Source organism: Tachyglossus aculeatus, chromosome 9, assembly GCF_015852505.1.
Source record: "Tachyglossus aculeatus isolate mTacAcu1 chromosome 9, mTacAcu1.pri, whole genome shotgun sequence".
NCBI lineage: Eukaryota > Metazoa > Chordata > Mammalia > Monotremata > Tachyglossidae > Tachyglossus > Tachyglossus aculeatus.
In genome coordinates this window covers 26,478,804-26,497,871 of record NC_052074.1, presented here as the reverse complement: position 1 = coordinate 26,497,871, position 19,068 = coordinate 26,478,804, and the positions used below count along the sequence as shown (strand labels likewise).

Below are 19,068 nucleotides of genomic sequence, written 5' to 3'. Positions count from 1 at the left end.
ATGTGGCGGAGTCGGGATTTGAACCCATGACCTCTGACTCCAAAGCCCGTGCTCTTTCCACTGAGCCATGCTGCTTCTCTAATCTAATCTAATATAGTACAATGTAACAAATATTACTCACATGGAAAATAGTGAGCAGTGTGTAGTGAATAGTGAGTAATATTTGTTATATTGTACTGTATTAGATTAGATTAGAGAAGCAGCACACTACACACTGCTCACTATTTTCCGTCTGTGTATTCTGGGAAAGAATACAGTGCTCTGCACACAGTAAATGCTTAATAAATGCTATAACTACTACTAGAATCAGGGCATTGACGATAACCTCCAAATCAAGGCCTTTAACTCACCATTCATTCATTCATTCAGTCCTATTTATTGAGCGCTTACTGTGTGCAGAGCACTGTACTCAGCACTTGGGAAGAACAATTCGGCAACATATAGAGACAGTTCCTACCCAGAAACGGGCTCACAGTCTAGAACTGAGAGACAGACAACAAAACAAAACAGAAGATGTTATACGATTCTAGGCACACGACTGCACAGCTGGGCATATGACCCCATCTTCATCAATTAATCAATCAATCATATTTATTGAGTGCTACGATAGATTGACTGATGAACTGAAGTCACTTAAATTCTCTGTGCCTCAATTACTTCAGTTATGGTCTAGAGGAGGAGACGGACTTTAATATAAATAAATACATTATGGATACATACCTAAGTGCTGCGGGGCTGATAGTGAAGTGAATAAAGGAGAGTTTCCTGCTGAACTGATAAGATTTTCCTGTTTTGTTTTTTAGCTTTCTTTTTTAAAATAATCAGACTAAGGAAAGGTAAAACAGAGGCAGGAGACTACAGATAAACGAGGCGTGCGTGTGTGTGTTTCCTCGAATGCTCCTTCTACCTTAATGATTTAGTTGTGGCTTGAGAAAACTCAATAAATATGAGTGCTTACTGTGTGCAGAGCACTGTACTGAGGTCTTTGGGAGAGTACAATATAACAGTATAACAGACTTGGTAAGTGTATTCCCTGCCTGAAGGCCGAACAAGAATTTGGTGGCAGGAAAAAAAGCGCTGTCTGCCTGGGAGAGAAGTAGTGACTTAAGACACATTTATCACCGGCTCTCCATTGGGCTGGCTAAAAGCATCATGTCCAAGTGTATTTATTTGTCTTCCTAGACATATCTGAGATTCCATCGCGTTCCTGAGTAGGACAGCATTAATCCCAAGAACAATGAAACTTTCATGCGTACACGATGACTCTTCTGATAGGAAAGGGAAGAGTTTGAGCTATTCAGAGAAGCAGGGAGTTTTATTAATTGAAAGAGAAAACTTCCTGATGCAATTCTTTTCATTCATCACGTTGGCTTTTCCATCGCATCCTAGAGTCAGACAGAGAAGTCATGAGACAGATTTCCTCCAAAATAGCCCCTGACTTAGACTCAAAAAATCAGATGTAGAGAATCAGAGTGACCTCGGGGAAAGACCACGGGCCTGAAAGTCAGGGGACCAGTTTCTCATTCCAGCGCTGCTACTTATCTGCTGTGTGACCCTGAGCAAGTTACTTAACTTCTCTGTGCCGTAGTTTCTTCATCTTCAAAATGGGGAATCAATACCTGTTCTCCCTTCTACTTAGACTATGAGCCGCGTGTGAGACAGGGACTGTGTCCTACTTGATTGCCTTGTAGAATGGTGCTTGGCATTTAATAACTGCTTATACCTGAAGTTGATTTATTGTAACTGTAACTGATTTATTTTATCTGTAATTTATTTATTTATATTAATGTCTGTCTCCCCCTCTAGACTGTTAAGCTCACTGTGGGCAGGGAATGTATCTGTTTTATTTTTATATTATTCTCTCCCAAACAGTACAGTGCTCTGCACACAGTAAGTGCTCAATGAATATGATTGAAAGACTGAATGCTTGACAAATGTAATTATTATTATCATCGTTAAGATGTAATTTGGGATGCGCGGCTAGAGCAACTGGAGGTAGGCTGTCTGAGGATTTCAGATGTTTTGGCATATTTCCGTTCCCCTGCGCATTCCTCTTTTAAAATTGATCGCAAGTCAGGTGACTAGCTGGACAAACCCTGAAATTCCACCACCTATTCCGGATTCTTTGGGCTACGTTTTACACGCCAAAAAACAGCAAGGGAAAAATGGTATCTGTTCTGATTGAAGTGCATCCTGAGATGCATCCTGCAGGTGAAGGGAAGGGTCAATGACATGAGGGAGATGCTTGCCTATACTGGTCCGTGTTTCTCTTCGTAGATACTGTTGGGGGAAGGGAGGCGGGGGATAGATTGAGAGGTAGAGCTGGGGAGGGGACTTCTTGGGGCCCAGATGGCGAGGAATGGAAGCAGGTAGTAGCAATAATCCTCCCCTTCCCATTTTTCTCCCTTTTCCTTCAATTTCAACAAAATTTACTGAGGATTTATTGTGTACATACAACAGAAACCAAAGAACCAGTCCCTGCCTTCAAAGAGCTTATATTCCCATGACGAGGACAAGCATTCACAAACCCCAAACATACAATAAGTAAAAGAGAATTCCCTTCTTTTCCTTTTTCCTGTTTTCCACCTTCCCCTTCGCCTCTCCTTTTCTTCCTATCTCCTTTTTCCCCTTCCCTTCACCCCAACTCCTTCCCTCTCTTTTCTTTCTTCCACTCTCTTCAGTTTCCCATTCTTCCTCTTCCCTCTTTCCCTTCTCCCTTTTCCTTTAGAGTTTTCCTAGTCTCCCCCAAGTTGGTTGGAGTAGCCCTGGGCTTCACACCACATGGAGCCTCAGAAATAATTGGGATCTGAAATCGCTTTTGTGACCTACTAAACAGAAATTTGGACGGGGAATTAGGAGACGTGGGTAGTTCTTAGCTTTGCCAATTTATCATAGTAATTTTTGAGGACCATCTGTATGCAGAGAAATGTATTAACTATTTGGGAGAATACAAAAAAAGTGACAGTTCAAGGCCCTGACCTCAAGGGGTTTACATTCCCAAGCACTTGTATTTACCAAAATGATTAGTACAGTTGTCCACAGTAAGAACTCAATAAATACTACTGATTGTTTGATTGGTTCCAATAAACTGGTGTGATCTTTTGTGAAATTAAGTCTCTGAGCCACTGTTGTCATACTAGGGGTGAGGAGACACTGGTTTTTTCAACCTGTTTCAGGGAGGCTTTTAGATTCTGGAGATGCCTCAACAATCAGTCAATCTTTATTTATTGAGCGCTCACTATATGAAGAACATTGTACTAAGCACTTGGGCAAGTACAGTACCACAGAATTATCAGGAACGTTCCTTGCCAATATTGAACTTACAGTGTAGAGGGGCTCGTAGGTTATGAAAATGCTGTATCTGGAGAGAAACCTTGCTATTAAAAAATCATCATCACCGACAAAGCACATTTGTTTGCTTTATGGTAGGAACCAGACACCTAGTGAGGACTGCCAGTTCTTGGGGACTTTGGCTTTAATGCGTCTGATCAGGGCCAGATCCTATAAAAGCTGAAATGTCCAAATGGAGAAAACTTTGGAAGGTGGCAGATGAAAGGTTTATTCTGAGCCCACCCTTGTTTAATCAATGCTGGAAGACAAGAGGCCTTGCTAATCATGTCATTCTCGTGACAAATCTTCCTCCTAGACCTTTGGGATTTGGGGAAGGTAGTATTGTTAGCAAATGACTAATGGATTCAAGTGTTGGTGGTGACTGTGGAATCAATGATATGTTTCCATTTTTACTTATCTAGGAAGTCAATAGCTTTGCCTGAACTTAAAAAAAAAACCCTTTCTTCCTCTTCTTGTCTTTTCATCACTCTTTACTTCAACATCAAGTTGTTCTGGGTTTTTTTTTCTGGGGACACACTACAAGAAAGTAGCTCAGAGAGGGCGTGGTTGGGAACACAGATATCCACCAAGTAGGATCTCTAGGCTGTAAGCTTGTCCTCTGGACTCTTAGCTCGTTGCGGACAGGGAGCATGTCTTCCAACTCTGTTACCAAGAGTTTAGTTCAGTGCTCTGCACACAGTAAGTGCTCAATAAATACGATTGAATGAATGAATGCTCTGCACGTGGTCGGTACTCAATAAATACTATTGATTGATTGATTGAAACGGTGAGTAGTGGCAGGTTTAGGGAGTATCACTTGAACCAGTTTTGGGGCTCTGTTTTCAGATTCACTTCCCTCCTTCTCATCTCTCTATCCACCAACCTCTTCCTCATATCCTCCCTCCCCTCTGGAACTCCCTCCCGCTTCATGAATAGCAAGTCACCACTCTCTCCGTCTGCAAAACCCTCCTGAAATTCCATTTGCTCCACTTACTTTCTCAACTCCCCACCTTAATTCTCTCCCTACTGTATATACTTTCCCAGCACAGAAAGCGCATAGTAAGTGCTACTACTATTCATTCATTCATTCAATCGTATTTATTGAGCGCTTACTGTGTGCAGAACACTGTACTAAGCGCTTGGGAAGTACAAGTCGGCAACATATAGAGACGGTCCCTACCCAACAGCGGGCTTACGGTCTAGAAGGGGAGACAGACAACAAAACAAAACAAGTAGACAGGTGTAAATACCAACAGAAAAGAATACTAGTATTTGAGTCCATGCCCCCTAAGCACTTAGGTACTCCACTCCCACCCCTACTGCACTTATTATTATTTTTCATGGCATTTTGTAAGCGCTTACTCTATGCCAGGCACTGTACTAAGACCGAGTTGGATACAAGCTAAACAGGCTGGACATATTCAGCGTGGCTCAGTGGAAACAGCCCGGGCTTGGGAGTCAGAGTTCATGGGTTCTAATCCCGGCTCTGCCACTTGTCAGCTGTGTGACTTTGGGCAAGTCACTTAACTTCTCTGTGCCTCAGTTACCTCATCTGTAAAATGCAGATACAGACTGTGAGCCCCATGTGGGACAACCTGATCACCTTGTATCCTCCCCAGTACTTAGAACAGTGCTTTACACAAAGTAAGCGCTTAACAAATGCCATTATTTATTATTATTATTATTATTATTATTATTATATTCCATGTCCCACATGGAGCTCCTGGTTTAAATCCCCATTTTACAGATGAGATAACCGTGGCACAGAGAAGTTACGTGACTTACCTAGGGTCACACAGCAGACAAGTGGCAGAGCCGGGATTAGAACCCAGGTCCTTCTGACTCCCATACTCGTGATTTTTCCGCTAGGCCACACTGCTTCTACATATCACTGTACTCTGTTGCTTCCTTTACCTGTAATTTATTTTAGAATCTGTCTACCCCATGTGAGTGTAAGCCCGTGGAGGGTAGAGAACAATTCCATCAACTCTAGTGTTCTCTCTCAAGTGTGTAGTTCAGTGCTGTGCATAAAGTGCTCAGTAAATGCTATGGATTGATCGATCTCTTCCGCTGTGAAGGTTCAAATACTGCTAGAAGTTTTGCAAGTGGTATGCAATGAGAGGGTAAGTCTTTTCTGGTTCTTCTCATCGGTAAGTGTAATTTTTAACACTGGTCAAAAATGTAAGAGCCTGTAAGAGTACAGTATATTCTCAATGCTGCCTGGAATTGCAGATCAGGAATGGTGTAGAATACTAATAATCTCCCAACCTCATTTAGTCAAACAGTTCACCTTGTACAGGCCAACGGCAAGGAGACTGTTGGGGAACATTGAGCCAGTGGTTTTCCAGTTGTGATGGCAAATCACGTTTTTGCCGTCATGACTGTTTGAGTTGGATGCCTAACCTCACTTATCCTTGGTCTCTGGCAAGACCCAAATATGTTTGAAAAAGGCTAAGAGTTTCAGAGTTAAAAGACCAGCCTGTCACTACCGAGGCTCATCCAGTTTCCTTGCTTCCTTCAAGCCCTCCCTTCTTACTTTCTCTCATCACACAATGAAATCTTGGTCCCTAAGATCCCCCTGTATCTCCCAGGGCCCTGCCTCTTATCAGAGTGGCTTGAACACATATCCAATTTGTATTTCCCTCGATCATTTTGAGTTGCTAGGGTGCAAATTTCCCACCCACAAACACAGGGAAAGGGCAGTAACCCATTTAGCTCCAGAGGCAGTTTTGAAATACATACTTCTGGGAATCTAATTTCCTGCAGAGCAGGAACCTCTGAAATCAGCAGTTCAACAGGAAGATTTTTTTCTTGGAACCTCACCCATTTTGACAATGTCCACACCCTCCCCTCTGCCTGAAGTTCCCATCTTTCCTCAAATCTGCCACACCACATCCAGTCACCTTTGAACCCCTCCGAAAATAATCTCCGCCAGTATCAGTCAATCAATAGTATTCATTGAGTGCTTACTATGTGCACAGCACTGTACTAAGTGCTTGGTAGAGTACAATACAATAGAGTTGGCAGAAATGTTCCCTGCCCACCATGAACTTACAGTCTAGAGGGGGAGACAGACATTAATAAATAATTAATTTATTATAATGTAAAGATTTGTACTTAAGTGCTGTGGGGAAATGCATTCTCCAGTGAAATTCCACCTCCCTCTTATAATCATCCCGTCAGCTACCTTCTGCAATGACACGAACAGTATATTGTCATGTTTAAATGATTCATTTATTCACGATTTTCTTGCTTTCGCCGTTTGCAGTGGTATCTCTGCTTTCCCTCTTATTTCCCTCCTGGGCATTTATTCTGTGTCTGTCTTCCCCATCATATTGTAAGCTCTTCAAGGGAAGGGACAGTGTCTTCTTCTACTACTACTTCTAAAAATAACTGTGGTATTTGTTAAGCGCTTAGTATGTGCCAGGGACTGAACTAAGTGCTGGGGTAGATTCTGCAGTATGTCCCCAGAGCGCTGGATTGGTTGAGGCATCAAGGCGTTCCATCCTTTTTTTTTAATGGCATTTGTTATGTGCTTACTACATACCAGGCACTGTACTAAGTGCTCGTGTAGATAGGAGCTAATCTGGTTGGACACAGTCTGTGTCCCATGTGGGGCTCAAGCTCTTAATCCCCATTGTACGGATGAGGTGACTGAGGCACAGAGAGGCGCCCCCTCCTCCCCCTCCCCATCCCCCCACCTTACTTCCTTCTCCTCCCCACAGCACCTGTATATATGTATATATGTTTGTATGTATTTATTACTCTATTTATTTTACTTGTACATGTTTATTCTATTTATTTTATTTTGTTAATATGTTTTGTTGTCTGTCTCCCCCTTCTAGACTGTGAGCCCGCTGTTGGGTAGGGACCGTCTCTAGACGTTACCAACTTGGACTTCCCAAGCGCTTAGTACAGTGCTCTGCACACAGTAAGCGCTCAATAAATACGATTGAATGAATGAATGAATGAAAGTGACTTGCTCAAGGTCACAGAGCAGACAAGTGGCGGAGCTGGGATTAGAACTCAGGCCTTCCGACTCCGACTCTTTCCACTACGCAATGCTGCTTCTCTATCTTTGCCCCCTATCATTGTCCTGATTTGCGGGCCTTGGCTAGCCTTGACTGTGTGCAGAGCATTGTAATAAGTGCTTGGGATAGCATAATTAAGTAGACATGTAAGCTCAAGAATAATTATAATAATAATAATTATGGTATTTGTTAAGCGTTTAACTAGGTGTCAAGCACTGTTCTAAGCACTGGGGTAGATACGAGTTAATCAGGTCGGAGCTGGATACAAGCTAAACAGGCTGGACATATTCAGCGTGGCTCAGTGGAAGCAGCCCGGGCTTGGGAGTCAGAGTTCATGGGTTCAAATCCCGGCTCTGCCAATTGTCAGCTGTGTGACTTTGGGCAAGTCACTTCACTTCTCTGTGCCTCAGTTACCTCATCTGGAAAATACCTGTATATATGTTTGTACATATTTATTACTCTATTTATTTTACTTGTACATATCTATTCTATTTATTTTATTTTGTTAGTATGTTTGGTTTTGTTCTCTGTCTCCCCCTTTTAGACTGTGAGCCCACTGTTGGGTAGGGACTGTCTCTATATGTTGCCAACTTGTACTTCCCAAGCACTTAGTACAGTACTCTGCATACAGTAAGCGCTAAATAAATACAATTGATGATGATGATGATGATGAAAATGGGGATTAAATTTGTGAGCCCCACGAGGGACAACCTGATCACCTTGTAACCTCCCCAGTGCTTAGAACAGTGCTTTGCACATAGTAAGCGCTTAATAAATGCCATTATTATTATTATTATTATAATCCCTGTCCCCCATGGGGCTGTCACTCTTATCCCCATTTTCCAGGTGAGGTAACCGAAGCCCAGAGAAGTTAAGTGACTTGCCCAAGGTCACACAGCAGACATGGGGCCGAGCCAGGATTAGAACCCGGATCCTTCTGGCTCCTAGGCCGGTGCCGTACCCACTAAGCCACTCTGCTTCTCATTCTAATGCGGATTCTCTGGGCAGCGCCTTGGTAAAATGCGGCGAGGCCTTAACCGAAGAGAAGCGGGCAGCAGTGGCTTGGCAATCATGCCAGTGAACCGAGCTTTTCCAGTAATATGGCCCCCAAGGAAATGCACTTAAGCACTTTCCAGCAGCAGTAGATCAGAAGTAATGACCAAGGAGGAGGTTATCTCTTACAGATCAATAAATCACTTTAAAGCAGTCACCTTGCCCCCTCCTAACTCACCTCACTGCTCTCCTACAACAATGTAGCTCTCACCCTTCGCTCCTTACTGCTATTTGAACCCCATAGGGGACAAGGACCCTTTCTGATGTGAGTAACTTGTATCTACCCCCACGTTTAGAACAGAGCTTGGTGCATTGTAAGCTCTTAACAAGTTCCATAATTATTATTATTATTTATAATTAATCAATGGTATTTATGAAGCACATATGGTGCGCAGAGCATTGTACCGGTGTACTCTCCTAACTGCTAACTGGAGAAGCAGCGTGGGTCGGTGGAAGGAGCATGGGCTTTGGAGCCACAGGTCATGGGTTCAAATCCCGGCTCTGCCACTTGTCGGCCGTGTGACTTTGGGCAAGTCACTTAACTTCTCTGTGCCTCGGTTCCCTCATCTGTAAAATGGGGATTAAGACTGTGAGCCCCACGTGGGACAACCTGATAATAATAATAATGATGGCATGTATTACGTGCTTACTATGTGCAAAGCACTGTTCTAAGCGCTGGGGAGTTTACAAGGTGATCAGGTTGTCCCACGTGGGGCTCACAGTCTTAATCCCCATTTTACAGATGAGGTAACTGAGGCACAGAGAAGTGAAGTGACTTGCCCAAAGTCACACGGCTGACAACTGGTGGAGCCGGAATTTGAGCCAATGACCTCTGACTCCAAAGCCCATGCTTTTTCCACTGAGCCACTCCCCAGCGCTTAGAACCGTGCTTAGCACATAGTAAGCACTTAATAAATGCCATTATTGTTATTATTATTATTATTATTACAACGGAGTAAATAAGTGGATGCAATTTTTGCCATCACGGGGCTTCCAGTCTAGGAGCTCTGGGCATGTTAGGAGATTCCTGAGAGCATACTGAGAAGCAGTGTGGCTCAGTGGAAAGAGCACGGGCTTGGGAGTCAGAGGTCATGGGTTCAAATCCCGGCTCTGCCACTTGTCAGCTGTGTGACCTTGGGCAAGCCACTTAACTTCTCTGTGCCTCAGTTACCTCATCTGTAAAATGGGGATTCAGACTGTGAGCCCCACGTGGGACAACCTGATCACCTTGTATCCCCCCAGCACTTAGAACAGTGCTTTGCACATAATAAGCGCTTAACAAATACCATTATTATTATTCCTGGTGAGAAGCACTATCTGCTTAGACCTCTGCTTTCACGTGTCTATATCATTTTCAAAATGAGCAGCTGGTGTCACTCTCAGCGAGTCTCCTTGTCTCTGACCGATTCCAAGGGTGAAGCTAAAAGGGGGTTGTCCCACCCTTGAACTCTCTCTTCCTGTAAGCAAGATAACCCGGGGTGGGGAAGCTCACACAAATCCCTGGGAGAAAGGAAGGAAGAGAAACTTGGGAAATAACAATGTCATGGTGCACTGTTTAAGTGTCATGTCTCTTCGACGTGGGAACGGTAAGGTTACAGACCATGGGCCCCTTTTCCTTCTGAGGAGATATAACCCAAACCTCCTCCCTCCCTCCACCCATTTCTCCTCCAATCCTCCTTCAGGGCAGAGAACACGAGGTATCCCCCAACAGACTCCAGGCAATCCGATCCTTATAATAAAACTCATTTCCCATGGTAAAAAAAAAACCCATCCCTTCCTTCAGCCCTTTGAATAATGCTCTGGGACAAGGGTAAAAAGGGGTTAATGTATTAATAGTAAGACGAGTGATAAATGCACTGAAGTAATAAGCACATCATACATAGTTACATTATATATTTTTCTCTATAATATGAACACAGAGATAGAAAATAAATTACACTCATCTCGTCTTTGTTTTTCTTCAGCACGGTAAGAGCACGGCATATAAAGTGACAGAGAGCAGACCAGAAGCGGGAAGAGATGTGGAAGGATTTGGGGAGGTTAAAGGCGGCCGGATGTTGGCAAAAATACAATCTCGGGGGAAAAGGAGCCTTGCTAAAAAGACACGTCTGGTGGGGACGGAGAAAAAGCGGCTGCCTCACAGTTGGAGAAGGGCTCAATCTTGGAAATGAGAAGGCCCGTGATCCTTCCTGACAGGGGAGAGGAGACAATCTTTCTCCCTGGGCAACGTTTTTAGAGCGTGAAGGGCTGCAACTTGACAACCTCCAGAGTGCGACTTTTTTCTCACACCTCTCTGATTTCTCGCTGTACCACCCCTCTAGTGAATTGGGCCTCAGCTTTAAGTCTGATGTCCACACCCTGCTCTGGCTCCAGCCGGCTCCCTTGCTCTTCCATCCCTTCAGAATTCCCTAGATAAACTAATCGGATGGGCCCAGGGCCAGCAGAGCCAAGGACGAGACTTAGATCAACCCCGAGAAACAGCTAGAGATGGATCCCAGATCAAAAGCCGTTCCCCACTCATTTGCCTTCAGCACTTAGTACACTGCTTTGCACACAGCGAGCGCTTGATAATAATAATAATGGTATTTATTAAGGGCTTACTAATGTGCCGAGCTGAATTCTCCCCTCCATCATAGACACAGAGGTTGAAATGGTGTCTCTCTCTTATTACCCTTCTCCTTCTGCTTCCCCTGTTCTTCATATTTCTGATTCTGCCCACGTGGGTCATATATTAGGAAGCCAACAAAAGAAATAATTGTGTATTATGATAAAGCCTTTCCCTTCCGCTTGGATTCCTTGTTTTGAACACAACAGCTATGAATTCCAGTGTCATCTCTGGGGGACTTCAACCTCCAAAACAGCAGGGACTACTTTTCGACGTGGGAGGGGTGGATCTGAGGAATCCCAAAGACAGAAGGGCCGTGCGGGGCAGAGCTAGTGTGAGGAGGTGGGGACGAGGACGTGGACACACAAGGTCAAGTGCCCGGAACTTCTACCCCGACGAGGTCTGAGCGTCTCCAATCCGGGACAGAAATAACCACTTGGGAAGAGGTGATTTCCCCTAACGAAGAGGTGGAGATTTAAAATCCTACGCCTGTATCTGGATGTCGGAGCGGTGACCACGCGTGACGGGGGAGAGAGAGGGAGAGGGCATGTGTGGGTATGTGGGTGTTTGATTGAAATGTCACATTTCCTAGCTCTCCCTCCGAGCCGTCCCCGCTCCCTGGCTGAGACCCCCTCCTCTTCACTCGGCCATTTTCCGCTTGGACGGGGGCAGCAGGTGTGAGGGCAGTTCATTGGGGAGCTCGTGGCCCTCCAGCTTGACCTTGATGAGGTGGTTGGCCAGCGCGAACTCCTCATCATCCAGCATCCCGTCCTTATCGATGTCGGCCAGCTTCCAGATCTTGCCCAGCACAGTGTTGGGCAGTTTGGAGCGCACCATTTCTTTCTTGGCGTTGGCGCCCGTGATCTTGCCGTCCACGGGGGACAGGGTGTAGAAGATCTCGTCGTACATGGGCTTGTCCCGGGCCACCACCCATTCGGCATCGTCGATGCCTTCGCCGGCCCCCTCCCCGTAGCCGTGTCCGAAGGGCCCGTGCAGGGTGCCCTCGAAGGCCCCTCCCTTGACCATCTGGAGGGGCCGTTGGATCTCCTCCTGACGCACCAGCACCATGAGCTGGGCGATGTCGCGGGCCAGCATGTCCTCCACCACTTCCAACAGCTTGCTCTTCAGGGGCTGGAATTTGGTGAAATCCTGAGCCTGCAGCTGGTCCTGGAAGGAGAAAGAGGCAAGAGAATTTCTTTTTTCTTTTTAATGGCATTTGTTAAGTGCTCACTGTGTGCCCTGTGCTGTACTAAGCACTGGGGTAGACACCACCAGTGCCCTGGGGGAAATCACTGTGCCTCAGTTCCCTCATCTATTAAATGGAGATTAAGACCGTGAGCCCTACATGAGACAGGGACTGTGTCCAACCTGATTAACTCTTACGCTCAGAAAATTGCCTGGCACATTGTAAGCGCTTAACAAATACCACAATTATTATTATTATTTTGGTGCTCATGGTCACAATCCCCATTTTACATATGAGGTGACTGAGGCACGGAGAAGTCAAGTGACCTGCCCGAGGTCACATGGCAGAAAAGTGGCAGGGCCAGGATTAGAACCCAGGTCTTCTTGAGTTGAGAGAGGGAGAGAGAGAAGGCAAGGTCTGTAGACATCATCAGGTTTCTTGAACGCATCCAGCACTTTTCTTCCCCCCCCAGTCCAACATTAGTCAATCAGTCGATATTTGCAGTGCATGAAGGTTTCCTTAAATGTTGTTCACTCATCAATTTGAATGTATCCCTGAGGCCTGTGTTTTGTTTCACTCCCATTTAACAGATGAAAAAACTAAGCCGAGAAGCAGCGTGGCTAGTAGAAAGGCTGGGACTCAGAACTGGAAGTCAGAGGTGGCTCTGACTATCTGAATCTACCTCAGCGCTTAGTACAGTGCTTGGCGCACAGTAACCATTTAAAAATTATTATCATTATTATCATTAAGCACAGAGAGAAAGTGACTTTCCCAAAAACTGTGATAAGAATCCAGGTGTCTGTAATAATACTCCTATTTAATAATGATGGTATTTTTTAAGCACTTACTATGTGCCAGACAGGGATGGATACAAGCAAATCGAGTTATACACCGACCCTGTCCCATGTGGGGCTCACAGTCTCAATCCCCATTTTACAGATGAGGTAACTGAGGCACAGAGAAGTGAAGTGACTTGCCCAAAGTCACACAGCTGACAAGTGGCAGAGCCGGGATTAGAATCCATGAACTCTGACTACCAAGCCCGGGCTCTTTCATTCATTCCATCGTATTTATTAAGCGCTTACCGTGTGCAGAGCACTGTACTAAGCGCTTGGGAAGTACAAGTTGGCAACATATAGATATATGCTCCATCTACTACTTCATTCTGTTTCTCAGTTATTTGTTAAACACTTACTATGTGTCAAGCACTGGGATAGGCACATGACACAACGAGTAAACAGCCGAGTAAGGGTGCAGCCAACGGCAAGGAGCCCAAGTGCTTATCTCCCAAATTAGCCTGTTACAGGCAGAAATGGGACCAGAATCCAAGTTTCCCCACTTCCAGAGCAGCGCCCTTTCCGTTGGATCGATGGGGATGAACGCAAGATGGCCGATCCCCTTCCTAGGTGAGTCAACCCTCCGCTTACCTGCATCTTTTTCAAGTTGGGGAAATCCCCGGGTGAGATCTGGTGCTCCCGTTCAATCCTTCCATAAATCTCTCCTAGGTTGCTCACTAGCTCCTTCTTCTTATTGTCTTTCCCAAAAACTGACGGCATCTCCTTTTTCAGGGAGCTGATGATGTACGCATGGACCTGAGGAGGGCGAAGGGAGGCTTGAGTAACAGCAGTGGTTGACGGCTCTCTTCTACCTGCACCCCTCCCGTCATCTCCCAATTCTCGACCTTATCTCAACTCCCTCACCCCACTCTTTCCTGCTGCCTTTTCTACCACCATTTAATTTCTTACCAATTCCTTTGCTCCCCAGTTGTTTCATTTTTGGCAGGGAATGCATCTTGTTCTCAAGACTGGAAGCATGTTATAGGCAGGGAACATGTCGGCTAATTCTGTGGCACCGTATTCCTCCAAGCACTTAGGACAATGCTCTGAACATAGTAAGTGCTCAATAAATCCCACTGACTGATTGATCCTTTTGTTCTAGTTTTCCAAGTACTTAGTACAGTGCATTGCACCCAGCAGGCCCTCAGTAAATACCATTACTATTACAACTACTAATGATTATGGTATTTGTTAAGTACGAGCACTGTCCTAAGCACTGGGATAGATACAAGATATTCAGGTTTTTCACAGCCCCTGTCCCATATGGGGCTCAGTGTCTACATAGGAAGGAGGAGGATTTAATTTCTGTTTTACAGATGAGGAAACTGAGGCACAAAGATGTTAACTGACTTGCCCAAGGTCAAACAGCACACAAGTGATAAAGCAGGGGTAGACCACGGGACTGGGAATTAGAAGGATCTTGGTTCTAATCCAGACACAGCCACTTGTCTGCTATATGACCTTGGGCAAATCCTTTCACTTCTCTGTGCCTCAGTCCTTTCAAGTGTAAAACAGGGATTAGGACTGTGAGCCCCATATGGGACATGGACTGTGGTTGTATCTACTTATAATAATGGCATTTATTAAGCGCTTACTATGTGCAAAGCACTGTTCTAAGCGCTGGACTTAGTGAAAGACAGCACAGGCCCTGGGAGTCAGAAGGACCTGGGTTCTAATCCCAGCTCTGCCTTTTGTCTGCTGTGTGACCTTGGGCAAGTCACTTAATTTCTCTGGGCCTCAGTTCCCTCATCTGTAGAATGGAGATTAAGACTCTGAGTCTCATGTGGGACATGGGCTGTGTCCAATCTGATTAGTCTGTATCTATCCCAGTGCTTAGTACAGTGTCTGGCACATAGTAAGTGCTTAAAAAATACTATAAAAAAACCATTTTGGCCAAATTCTCAGCCTGCCCTCCTTCCCACCAGGCATTGCTTGCCCAGCCTCCCCGCCTGGGCCCAAAACTGTCCTCAGTGCCATAATAATAATAATAATAGTAATGATAATAATGGTATTTGTTAAGCACTTACTGTGTGCCAGACACTGTAGTAAGTGTTGGGGTGGATACAATGAGAAGCAGCGCGGCTCAGTGGAAAGAGCCCAGGCTTTGGAGTCAGAGATCATGGGTTCAAATCCCAGCTCCGACAATTGCCAGCGGTGTGACTTTGGGCAAATCACTTAACTTCTCTGTGCCTCAGTTACCTCATCTGTAAAATGAGGATTAAGACTGTGAGCCCCCCGTGGGACAACCTGATCACCCTGTAACCTCCCCAGCGATTAGAACAGTGCTTTGCACATAGTAAGCGCTTAACAGATGCCATCATTATTAGTATTATTACAAGCAAATCGGATTGGACCCAGTCCCAGTCCCACTTAGGGCTCACAGTCTCTACCCCATTTTCCAGATGAGGTAACGGAGGCCCACAGAAGTAAAGTGACTGGCCCAAGGTCACACAGAAGACAAACGGGAGAGCCGGGATCAGAACCCACGACCTTCCAACTCCCAGTCCACACTACGCCAAGCTGTATTTTCTCAAGGGGCAGGACTCACCTTGGCCAGCCGAGCTCTCTTGATGAGATCGTTGAGCTTCCGCAGAGCGGCGTTCCGCGGCAGGCTCTGGATATCCCTGAACAGATCCTGCTCTTCGGCCTCAAAAAGTTTACGGTTGTCGGGGATGAGCAGCGGGTGGGACCAGAAGGAGCCGATGTAGACTCGGATGACCTCGGGGGTGTTGACGATCTTGCCCAGGGACCACATGAGAGCCCCGTAAACCCGCATCAGCTGCTGGGTCTCGATCTGGTCGGCTTTGTTGAGCACTACCCGCATCTTGTCCTCGTGGTTCTTGAGGGCCTTGATGACCTCGGAGAACTCATCGGAGATGTCCAGCTTGTGGGCGTCGAACAGCAGGATGATGCGGTCCACCCGCTCGGCGAACCACTCCAGGACGGCCGCGAAATCGTATCCTACGGGGTTGGGGAGGAAGACAGGGCAGGTTTAGGGGAGGCGGAGACGCGCCAGTGGATGTTCGGTCTAGTTCATTCATTCATTCTTTCGATCATATTCATCGAGCGCTTACTGTGTGTGGAGCACTATACTAAGCACTTGGGAGAGTACGCTACAACAATAAACGGACATATTTACATTCCGGAGGGGGAGACAGATATTAATATAAATAAGTAAATCATAGGTAAGTACGCCGAAGATTAATGTTAGGAAGACTTGCTATGGAGAGCCTAGAGGAAGTCATGAAATGTGCTGATGTAACAGTTGCCATGAAAATACAAATTGTCAACTCTTTGGTGTTTCCAGTGACAATGTATGGATCTGAAAGCTGGATGGTGAAAAAACAGGATAAAAAGAACATCAATTCTTTTGATCGTAGTGTTGGAGAAGGTTGGTGTTGGTGTTGGAGAAAACAAGCAAATGGATTTTGGAGCAAATCAAACCAAGTGGTCTTTGGAAGGCCAAATGACTCGACTTAGATTAGCATATTTTGGACACATAATCAGGAAGCCTAATTCTCTGGAGAAGAGACTAATGCTAGGAAAAGTCCAGGGAAAACGTGGAAGAGGCCGACCGGGAGCTAGATAGCTAGAGACCGTAACAAAGATAACAGAAGAACCATTAGAAAGGTTGCGGATAATGCAGAGGACAGGACGTTCTGGAGAAAGTATATCCATGGGGTCGCTATGAATCGGAAATGGCTCGACGATGCTTAATAATCAATTGTATTTATTGAGCGCTTACTGTGTGCAGAGCACTGTACTAATAATAGTACTAATAGTACTAATACTAATACTAATAATAGTACCTGAGTGCTGTGGGGCTTGGACGGAGGATAATAATAATAATGGCATTTATTAAGTGCTTACTATGTGCAAAGCACTGTTCTAAGCGCTAGGGAGGTTACAAGGTGATCAGGTTGTCCCATGGGGGGCTCACAGTTTTAATCCCCATTTTACAGATGAGGTAACTGAGGCCCTGAGAAGTGAAATGACTTGCCCAAAGTCACACAGCTCCGACTAGGATTTGAACCCATGACCTCTGACTCCAAAGCCCGGGCTCTTTCCACTGAGCCATGTTAATAAAGGGAGCGGATCAGAGTGACACAGAAGGGAGTGGGCAGAGGAAAGGCGAGGGCTGAGTCAGGGAAGGCCTCTTGGAGGAGATGTGCCTTCAATAAGGCTTTGAAGGGGAAGAGAGTAATTCTGTGTGCTTAGTCAATTTTAGGTGCGCCTGCCCTCAACGAAATCTAATCGACCCCTGGATCTAGCTCTCCATCCCGATGAGAACTCCCTTCCCGTTCTCCATGCTTTCAAAGCCCCACTGAAATCGCATCCCCTCTTGGAAGTCTTCCATAAATAATCTCCCAATTCCCCACCCTAGCGGATAGAGCACAGGCCTGGGAATCAGAAGGGTCTGGGTTCTAATTCTGGCTCTGCCCCTTGTCTACTGCTTGACCTTGGGCAAGTCACTTCACTTCTCTGGGCCTCATCTGTAAAATGGGGATTAAGACTGTGAGCACCATGTGTGTGGAACCCTGTACTAAACACTTGGGAGAGCACAGTACAACCATAAACAGACACATTCCCTGACCACAACGAGCTTACAGTCATTATGAGAAGCAGAGTAAACTAAGGCGCATGCGCCTAGGAGTCAGAGAATCTGGGTTCTAATCCTACCTCTGTCAGTTCACTCATGCATTCATTCATTCAATTGTATTTATTGAGCGCTTACTGTGTGCAGAGCACTGGACTAAGCGCTTGGGAAGTACAAGTCGGCAACATCTAGAGACAGTCCCTACCCAACAGCGGGCTCACAGTCTAGAAGGGGGAGACAGACAACAAAACAAAACATATTAACAAGATAAAATAGAATAAATATGTACAAGTAAAATAAATAAATAAATAGAGTAATAAATATCTACAAACATATATACATATATATCTACTGTGAGCCCCATGTGGGACAACCTTATCACCTTATCACCTTGTAAATTCCCCAGCGCTTAGAACAGTGCTTTGCACATAGTAAGTGCTTAATAAATGCCATTATTAAATATATATATATGGAGCGAAGCAGCGTGGCTCAGTGGAAAGAGCCCGGGCTTTGGAGTCAGAGGTCATGGGTTTGAATCCCGGCTCCACCACATGTCTGCTGTGTGAACTTGGGCAAGTCACTTAACTTCTCTGAGCCTCAGTTACCTCATCTGTAAAATGGGGATTGACTGTGAGCCCCACGTGGGAGAATCTGATCATGTTGTATCCCCCCCAGCACTTAGAACAGTGCTTTGCACATAGTAAGCGCTTAACAAATGCTATTATTATATATATACAGGTGCTGTGGGGAGGTAAAGGAGGTAAGGTCCCTCAGTTATCTGCTGGGGGACCTTGGCCTAGTCATTTAACTTCTCTGGGCCTCAGTTCCCTCATCTGTAAAACGGGGATTAAGACTATGAGCCCCATGTGGGACAAGGATTGTGTCCAACCTGCTTAGCTTGTAACTACCCCAGCACCTGGTACAGTGCCTGGCACATAGACAACAACAACCAACCAAACAAAAATGAATCATGCAGAAGAGCTGGTAGGGATCTCAAGATTATATCTTTTGTCTCATGACTCAGGTGAGAGAGACAAAGTTTGCTCTTTTCAACTTCGTGGAATTTTCTGGTTACTTCTCCCCTCAGGGCTGCCAGTCAGTCAGCGGGTACAGAAGGTTCTGCTGAATTCTGACAGAGGAGATACCGAGGAAGAACCCAATATTGTCTCACTGCGACCTTGGCCACTTTTAGGGTGCACTGAGAGTCCAGAGGGAGTAACAAGCATGGAATTGATTCGTAAGTTTATATTATTATTATCATTGTGATCATTATCATCATTTAAAATATTACATAATAATAATAGTAATTGCAATACCAGGGTGTTTTCGTTTTTATGGTATTTGTTAAGCACTGACTGTGTGCCAGGAACTGTATTAAGCACTGAAGTAGGTAAAAGCCAATCAGGTTGGACACAGTCCATTGTCCTACG

At 45.3% G+C, this 19,068-nt stretch overlaps 1 protein-coding gene across 1 annotated transcript in view; it reads right to left on the bottom strand.

Annotated features, from left to right (window-relative positions):
- Positions 1-10,225: 10,225 nt before the first annotated feature.
- The window catches only part of EHD3 (EH domain containing 3), a 33,048-nt gene continuing 24,205 nt past the window's right edge, over positions 10,226-19,068 (bottom strand). The window contains exons 4-6 of the mRNA XM_038751509.1: positions 15,590-16,002; positions 13,633-13,797; positions 10,226-12,186 (exon numbers count right to left, since the gene is read on the bottom strand). Coding sequence (XP_038607437.1) covers positions 11,659-12,186; positions 13,633-13,797; positions 15,590-16,002 — 1,106 coding nt within the window. The 3' untranslated portion in view covers positions 10,226-11,658. The remainder of the gene's footprint in view (positions 12,187-13,632; positions 13,798-15,589; positions 16,003-19,068) is intronic.